This window comes from Seriola lalandi, unplaced genomic scaffold (genome assembly GCF_002814215.2).
Source record: "Seriola lalandi dorsalis isolate HSWRI2012SDOR001 ecotype SW California unplaced genomic scaffold, Sedor1 jcf7180002054461, whole genome shotgun sequence".
Classification (NCBI taxonomy): Eukaryota; Metazoa; Chordata; class Actinopteri; order Carangiformes; family Carangidae; genus Seriola; species Seriola lalandi.
In genome coordinates, this window is record NW_019525014.1 from 1 (window position 1) to 9,197 (window position 9,197).

At 45.3% G+C, this 9,197-nt stretch overlaps 1 protein-coding gene and 1 long non-coding RNA gene across 2 annotated transcripts; one reads left to right on the forward strand and one right to left on the reverse strand.

Moving 5' to 3' along the window:
- The first annotated feature begins 40 nt into the window (after positions 1 to 40).
- LOC111658603 (uncharacterized) lies at positions 41 to 1,301 on the forward strand. The gene is made up of 2 exons (XR_015437557.1): positions 41 to 841; positions 926 to 1,301. It is a non-coding gene; the product is annotated as an uncharacterized LOC111658603 (long non-coding RNA).
- Positions 1,302 to 8,037, reverse strand: LOC111658604 (calpain-2 catalytic subunit-like). The gene is made up of 14 exons (XM_023411171.2): positions 7,945 to 8,037; positions 7,699 to 7,859; positions 7,405 to 7,574; positions 7,067 to 7,078; positions 6,722 to 6,933; positions 6,457 to 6,493; positions 5,692 to 5,757; positions 5,550 to 5,607; positions 4,807 to 4,871; positions 3,887 to 3,955; positions 2,372 to 2,450; positions 1,924 to 2,040; positions 1,778 to 1,836; positions 1,302 to 1,650 (listed from the first exon to the last, which is right to left on the reverse strand). Exons 2-14 carry the CDS (start codon positions 7,856 to 7,858, stop codon positions 1,627 to 1,629), a joined length of 1,128 nt encoding a protein of 375 aa, XP_023266939.2. The 5' UTR covers position 7,859; positions 7,945 to 8,037; the 3' UTR covers positions 1,302 to 1,626.
- Between the last annotated feature and the right edge of the window lie 1,160 nt (positions 8,038 to 9,197).

The window sequence follows — 9,197 nt, forward strand, 5'->3', positions numbered from 1 at the left end:
ATATATATATATATATATATATATATATACACACACATACACACATACAGTCAAGCCCGGAATTATTCATACCCTTCTCAATAATCGATAGAAAAGCCTTTTATTGGCTATTACAGCAATCAAACGCGTCCTATAATTGCTGACCAGCTTTTTGCACGTCTCCACTGGTATTTTTGCCCATTCATCTTTAGCGACGTCTTATTATCTTCTGGGAGAAGCCTGTGTCATTTCCGGTCAAAAAAAAACTTGCTGGTTGAATAAAAGTAACTTTAAGTCAAAATTTGCCAGGGGTATGAATAATTTTGGGCTTGACTGTATATGTATACACAGTACTGTGTGTGTGTGTATGTGTGTGTGTGTGTGTGTATATATATATACATATATGAATAAAATAACTCAGTTCTAACGCCCACATGGAAAAATCAAACAAACCGTTTCATGATATTAATGATATTTTATTTTTCTGTCTCAGATCTTTTGTAAACTACATTTGAGACTTTTTACGAGTCGACTGACGTCTCGTTTAAATACACAAAGACCAAAACAAAAGGTCACAATAACACACAGGTAAACAGTAAACAACAACAGACAACAGACAAGACGCAACATAAAAATCAACAGAAGAGAGAGACAGGAGGCAAAATGAAAAAATTCAAATGAAATTGTATGGAGGTGGTGACTGTATGATGTCATCACTGTGCCATCACCACCTGCCCTGATGTTTCAGGTTGTGATGAAGACGGTGAACCAGCTGAGCTCCTTCTCTCCTCTCAGCCATGTGATGCTGCTCGCTCACCAGAGGCATTCTGGGAAGGTTCTGTGTGCCTGCCAGGTTCCCAAGGTAATCAAAACTCACCTGTCAGTGACATCACAGGGGCATGTGTCACGTTCGGAGCTTCTGATTGGCTGTGTTCTCCCTCCTCAGGACTCAACGTCTCTCCCGGCCTCTGATTGGGCGGTTGCGGTGTGCCGTCACCTCAGGGGGAGCGCCGGGGGCTCAACGCTGGTTGCCAAGGGAACAGGGAGTAGCAATGACATCACCGAGGCTCTGAGATGGGCAGAGGAGTTCGCCCGCCAGAACATGCAGCGATGACCTCATGAAAAGAGATGACATCATAGTGATCTCACAGCACCTCCTAGCGGAGGCCACAACATGCTGTACAGGTTACTCTAAGCCCCGCCCCCAGCTGCAGCTAGCATCCCCTCATTGGATGGCAGGCTCAAGTGTGAAGGTTCATTCTTTTAAACGGATATCTTGAACATTTCTTTGTTTTAAAAGAAATAAAAACATCTCAGATTGATCCTGTTATAAATTATCTTTATTATTCATTATTTTTAACAAGGTCGTTACAGTTTGTTATCAAAGTAAACAACAACAATAAACAGTTAAAAACCAACTAAACACAGAGACTTTAAACCTGTGGTGACGCCTCATATGACATCATAGTGTGACGACGATGATGACGATGATGACGATGGCGATGATGACCTCACTAACGTCCCTCTCCCTCATGATTAGAATAAAAACAAACTCCATTCACCACATGCAAAATATTTCAGGCAGATTTGTTCCGTCCCTTTTTCCAGGATCTGGATCAGACTGGTCCTGGTCCTGGTCCTGGTTCTTCAGAGCAGAGACACATTCAGCCACTACAGGAGAACCACAATAGGGCGTTAGTTTAATCTCTGAATACATAATCATCAGTCATGTGACCAGCAGCCATGTTAGTGCGAGGTCACCAGTCATGTGACCTTCGTCACATCTGAAGCTTCTCACCTCCATAATGTTCAGCTCGACGGTTCCTGAGTCGTCTTTGTCCAACGTGTTGAACGTGTCTGTGGACAGGAAACCATCATCATCATCATCATCATCATCATCATCATCATCATCATCATCATGGAGATGAATCTGTGAGGACTCACTGAACATGGTCTCCAGACGAACCAGACAGCCCACAAAGTTGTCAAAGTCGACGGTGAGATCTGGTTCACTGTAACGAGCCACCAGGACCTGATGAAGAGGATTATTGAGACTGAACCCTGAAACACACAGAGACCAGAACCTGATCAGACCCTGAACCCAGACCAGCAGCAGAACCAGACCACATGTGTATGTGCATCTGTTCAGAGGAGGAGGACTGAGCCTTGACCCGTCCGCCATGTTGTCTTCATGTCCTGTTGGATTCAGTTTCCCTCGTGTCTCACCGTCCTGTTCTATGTTCACATGATCCGTATATAAATATATATTTCTTTAACTATTTCACTTGAACCACAGCTCCCCAGAAACTGAAGGTCGTTTCCTGTCGTGAAGCTCAGAGGTCAAAGTTCAGAACATGAAGCTGCAGGAACAAAACAAGTGTTTGTGTTTTACCAGCTTCCTCCACAGCCGTCCTCATCTCTGTGGAACTCATGGTCCCCGAGTTATCCACGTCCTTCTCACGGTAAATGTTCTGTCACAGAGAACAGCAAGGAACAGCAGAGAACAGAGAACAACACAGAACAGAGAACAACAGAACAGCAGAGAACAAAGAACAACAGAGAAGAACAGAGAAGAACAGAGAACAGCAGAGAACAGAGAACAGCAGAGAACAGAGAACAACAGAGAAGAACAGAGAACAGCAGAGAACAAAGAACAGCAGAGAACAGCAGAGAACAACAGAGAACAGCAGAGAACAGCAGAGAACAGAACAACAGAGAACAGGAGAGAACAGCAGAGAACAGAACAACAGAGAACAGGAGAGAACAGCAGAGAACAGCAGAGAAGAACAGAGAACAACACAGAACAGAGAACAGCAGAGAACATTAGAGAACAGGAGAGAACAGGAGAGAACAGCAGAGAACAACACAGAACAGAGAACAGGAGAGAACAGCAGAGAACATTAGAGAACAGGAGAGAACAGGAGAGAACAGCAGAGAACAAAGAACAGAGAACAGCAGAGAACATTAAAGAACAGCAGAGAACAGCAGAGAACAGAGAACAGAGAACAACAGAGAACAGGAGAGAACAGCAGAGAACAGCAGAGAACAAAGAACAGCAGAGAACAGCAGAGAAGAGAGAACAACACAGAACAGAGAACAGCAGAGAACAGCAGAACAATAGAGACCAGAAAGGTGCAGAGAACAGAGAACAACAGAGAACAACAGAGAACATTAAAGAACAGCAGAGAACAGCAGAGAAGAACAGAGAACAACACAGAACAACACAGAACAGAGAACAGCAGAGAAGAGAGAACAACAGAGAACAACACAGAACAACACAGAACAGAGAACAGCAGAGAAGAGAGAACAACAGAGAACAACACAGAACAGAGAACAACAGAGAACAACAGAGAACATTAAAGAACAGCAGAGAACAGCAGAGAAAAGCAGAGAACAGCAGAGAAGAACAGAGAACAACACAGAACAGAGAACAGCAGAGAACAGCAGAACAATAGAGACCAGAAAGGTGCAGAGAACAGCAGAGAAGAACAGAGAACAACACAGAACAGAGAACAACAGAGAACAGCAGAACAACAGAGAACAACACAGAACAGAGAACAGCAGAGAGGAACAGAGAACAACAGGTTACTGATGTACAGTCGTACTGGTTGATGGTGTGAATGTTCCACTGTGAGTTCTACATTAGTCTGTTCCTCAGTCAGCAGGAGTCTTATTGTTTTATCTCAGAAACACCTTGATGAAAATTTCTTCATATTTTGCACAAACATTCATCTGGACTCGAGGACAAACTGATTCAATTTTGGTGGCCAAAGGTGAAAGGTCATTACTCTGGGTCTAAAGCACTGACAATGTAAAGGCAGCGTCACTGGTTTGAGGTCAGTCGGACTGGAGAGGTCGGCCATTAATCAGTGTCTTGGTGATGATGATGTTCTGATCTAAAACTCACCAGGTAGTTCTCGATCTTGGTCCACAGAACTTTGAACTCCAGCAGACCCAGTTTCCCACTGCCGTCTTTCTGCAGCTGAGGTTCAGGATCTCAGACAACTTCAGATCATGGCTTTACTCAACAGGCTTTGCAGCCTCAGTTCATATCAAACTGACCCCAGGTCAGAGGACTTAAAACTTTGGCTCCCTCTGGTGGTGGAATCAAAAAGAACACCACAGAGACGGAACCTTCGGGATGAGTTAGTCATTAATGTAACGGTGTGAACATTCATTTTCATTGCTTGCTTGTTTCTTAGTTCTATCGACTCAAATGTCTGAAACAGATTTTCTCTTCACTGTGACATGAAGATTTAAAAAGCTGGAAACAGAATATTTAAAAAGATTGTCAAAATAGTTGATATAATAATATAATCAATGAATTGTTTCAGTTGTGATCAGAATGATGAGATTTTAAACAATATCACAGCAGCAAACCGCTTCCCATGTAAAGATATAGAGGAGTAATAAGATCAAAGCCAGGCCTCTGTATGTGGTGTCATCTGAAAAAGGCCTAAAGACACAGAAAGAGATGAGACCTGATCACAGGTGGACTGGACCGAGGACTCCCAGCTTAGATCCTGGTCAGCCGTTGGATCGTCAAAACATCCATAAAGTTTTAAAAATCTTTACAGGCTCCATCAGTGTCATTGTTGCGGCTGGTCCCAGTCGATCAGTCAGACTGAATTTGTGTCCCAGTCCGACCGTTTACTGAGAGGAGAACCCTATGAGCTGCTGAATGCTCCAGCTGGACTCAGAAGTGGTTTTTCTTCTCCTCCATGTTTCAGTAACTTTATGGTTCATAAATTCATGGTTCATATTGTCATAGAGTGCTGCTGGGTAATTCACTGTACTGAGGACTTATTTTCTGTGGTGGAAGGATACATCCAGGAGGTTGACCATGTTACGACACGTTGTGATGCTGAAGCCGCTGGTTTGGATGTCAGATCCTGTCAGAGACAAACACACCAACAGTTCCTTCAGTGTCTGCAGGTAAATCCTGTTCGAACCTGAACCTGGACCTGGACCTGGACCTGGACCTGGACCTGAGTCTGAGCCTGAACCTGAACCTGAACCTGGACCTGAGTCTGAGTCTGAACCTGAGTCTGAGTCTGAGTCTGAACATGAGTCTGGACCTTAACCTGACCCTGGACCTGAGCCTGAGCGTGAGCCTGAACCTGGACCTGAGTCTGAACCTGGACCTGAGTCTGAGTCTGAGTCTGAGTCTGAGTCTGAACCTGAGTCTGAGTCTGAACCTGAGCCTGAGCCTGAGTCTGAACATGAGTCTGGACCTTAACCTGACCCTGGACCTGAGCGTGAGCCTGAACCTGGACCTGAGTCTGAACCTGAACCTGAACCTGAACCTGGACCTGAGTCTGAGTCTGAACCTGAGTCTGAGTCTGAACCTGAGCCTGAGCCTGAGTCTGAACATGAGTCTGGACCTTAACCTGACCCTGGACCTGAGCTTGAGCCTGAACCTGAGTCTGAGCCCGGACCTAAGCCTGAGCCTGAACCTGGACCTGAACCTGGACCTGGACCTGGACCTGAGTCTGAGCCCGGACCTGAGCCTGAACCTGGACCTGGACCTGACCCTGGACCTGAGGTCGTGGTCACAGGTGTTCTCTTACGTTTGGTCACCACTTTGTTGAGGATCTTCTGCAGCTCGAAGGCGCTGATCTCACAGTCCTGCAGCACAGAAACACATTGACTGAGTGTGATGTCACACAGCTGACATTTAAATGAATCCAAGTGATGATGTCATCAGCTCACCCCTCCCGCCAGCTGTCCAAACAGACCTCTGAACCGGTCGTCCACATCGTCCTCGTCAATCTCAATCTGTCAAAGAGCAAAACTCAAGCTTCAGGGGCCGGTTACACAAAACACCTTAAGTTTTCTACTTTAGTCTGAAACTTAACTTTAACTTCTCCTTAGCTGAGGGATTTGTTTAAGCTGCAAAGAATCCCCTAAAATGTTTTCTTGTTAACACAAGTATCACAAGTGCCATTAACACAGTTATCTCATCCTCCCGTTGTTTTGGCAGGAACCAGGTGAACTTTCGTCTCTAAGGTCTTTTGTGCGACTATTTAACTGGCTTTAAGTCATTCCTGAAGTTTAAGACTAAGATAAGTGAACATTTTAAGGGAACCTTAAGGATGATTAGTGCAACTGTTTTTATTTATTTATTTTTAATGTTATTTTTTTCGGGCTTCTTGTGCCTTTATTGACAGTGCAGTAGAGAGAGACAGGAAATGGGGAGGCAGAGAGGGGGAATGACATGCAGCAAAGGGCCGTCCGATGCGGGACTCGACCTGGGGCCGACTGCAGCGAGGACTGTAGCCTCTACACATGGGGCGGATGATCATCCAACTGAGCTACTCGACGCCCCTCAACTGTTTTTATTTTAAGGACTAAAATAATAATTTAGACTTTAAGGTAAAATCTTAACTTCTGATGTTTTGTTCCACCGGCCACAGACATTTACTGACAATCACTTTACTCCATGAACTTCCTTTCCATCAGGATCTGGTCTCTCACCTCCTCCACTCTGGACTCGACGGGGTCGTCCAGCTCTCTGCAGGAACAAACACACATGAAACTGTCTAAGCTGCAGTTCCTCTCACAGCCACTAGAGCACATCTGTATCAATCAATCAATCAATCAATCAATCAATCAATCAATCAGACGCAGGAGGCTTCAGTCAGTTCATCATAGGTGTGACTGCAGCTGTATTTCAGGACTGAGCAGACCAGACCTGATCCTGGATCTGCTGGACTTACTGAAGCACTGAAAGGAAACCTACTGGAAGTCGGCCTGCTTCTCTGAGAAGACTCGGACGCAGAAGTCTCCGTTCTTGTGCGGCTCGAACGTGGACGGGATGATCAGGTACTCTCCCGGCGGCAGACAGAAGCGGCTGCAGACTTCTCGCAGGTTGATGAAGGTCTCAGAGCGAGCAGCGGAGGCGTGACGCAGGAAGAAGTTCCTGTTGAGGTGGACGTTCCTCTGACCAGAGAACTGATGAAGACATGAGAGGTGGCTTCAGATCAGACCGGACATTTAACAGAGAATAACATGAAGTTTTATTTTGGAAAGCAAACACTGAGGATGTTGATTGAAGATCGATCAGTGAACATGATGAACCTCGTACCTCGTCAGGAACCTGAAACAGAAGAAGAAGTTTATCAAACCTTCTTTCTTTTCTTTTCTTTTTGTCCCATTGGAGCTTCTTCTTCATCTTCTCATGTTGGACTGAAGCAGACTGGACACTGCAGTAACTCACTATAGCGCTATAGTGGTATTACAAGACAGGAGGTCTTGGAGTAGCGGTTAGCATGCTAACTACAACAGATATCTCACAATACAGAACATCAAACCTGTTGTTTCTTCTTCTGTTGATCATTTTTGTCACTTTTTGAATATTCTAAACTGACATTTAGCACCGTTAACAGAGCTGCAGAGATACTGTGGTCTAATTCATGTCCTCACCTCGTAGATAGCAAAGCCCATGGTGTGCATGTCCTCTCCCATCTTCCTCATGCGTCTGCGGTTCTTCTGTATCAGACCGACCACAAAGCTGCAGCCGGCCTCTCCATCATCGGGGTCGTCGTCCTCCTCATCCAGCCGGATCACAAACTGAGGGTTGGTCCAGAACGTGTCTGTGGAGGGAACAGAGGAGTCACAAAGAACCCACTGAAGGTCTGAGGTGAACTGGCCTCTAGAAAGACTTGGTGCCAGTGGGTCCTGCGCTGGACCTGGTCTCTGTCTGACAGGATCACTCACTGGGATAGTTCCTGCAGCCGCCGGCAGTGGATCCTCTCCTCCAGCTGCCTTCGAACTTGTTCAGAGCCCACTTAGTTAAGCTGTCGTCACTCAGAGCGTCAGGCGTCAGGTTACAGATCTCCAGCCGGGAGTAATGTCGCAGGAAGTCAGAGAAAGACATCCTGCAAGCAAGAGCACAGGGCGTCAGTTCACCCAGAGCACCACGAAGTTCAGGTGGTCTGAAGAAAAAAGGAATGAAATATTTACCAGAACTCTCCGTCCTCTGAACGATGGCTCAGACGCTCTCTGTCATCATCGCTAATGTAACGCCACTGCGCCGAACTGTCAGAAACAAACACATATTATAACCAGCAGTTCTGGAACTGCAGCTCCCATGATGCTTTGGGGTACCATTAGCAGCAGCTGAATCAGCTGTGATCAGCTCCTGTCTGCAGTCTATCATGATGTTTTACTGTGAGTCTAAAGGATTCTGAATGAAGTTCTGCAGACTCTGTTTCTCTGGAGCTTTATTCTGGAAGGACATCAGAGATGATGACATCGTGAGGAAGTGATGTCACACAGAATCAAATCAACATGTGGTTCAGGTCTTAGGGTTCAGGTCTGAATCAGTCTGGACTCTGAGGAGGTCTGATGTGACCTGCAACAGTCATCATTTATCTCTGATCAGTTTCCACCCGGCTGTGGGAGACAGCAGGGAGGCGCCAGGTGACAACACAAACTGACAGGAGCTCCAAGTGTTAACAAGATACCTGGTGAGGTAACTCAGTAAGTCACCTTAATCAGTTTGTTCAGATGCTGCAGGAAAACCACTTTCAGTCCGTCACACACTTTATACACACTACCGGTCAAAAGTTTTAGAACACCACACTTTTTCCAGTTTTTTACTGAAAATTATTCAGGTTATTGTGTCATTGCACTCTAAAATGAAACAATAGAACAAATAAGCAATTTGAGTTGAAAAAGGCGTACAAAGATCCTGCGTGATGAACCGAATATTTGAAATTTTGATTCATCAGTCCATAACACCTTCTTCCAGTCTTCGGTGTTTCGTGGCCCAGGAGAGCCTCTTTGTCTTATTCTGACATCTTAGCAATGGTTTTCTTGCTGCAAGTCGTCCTCGTCCTGCAGCTCGAAGTCTTCTCTTCACAGATGAAACTGAGACTTGCTTACTACGACCACTATTGAAGCTGTTGTCCTGTGAGCCGCCTGTTAACTCTCAGAAACTTGTTCTCTGATTCAGTTGTGGCTTTGGGTCTACCAGACCACTTCCTCTCACAGTTTCCCCCAGTTTCTGAGCCTTTTGATGGTGAAGAAAACTGTACTCACTGACACCTTGACTTTCTTTGCAATTTCCCTGTAGGAAAGACCTACATTTTTAAGTGTTATGATGGTCTGTCTCTCTTCCATTGTTAATTGCCTTTTTCTTGCCATTTTTGTAGCAACACACTACTTTCTGCAGTACAATACTGTTCACCTGATGCTCATGAGGGTCTGGTACC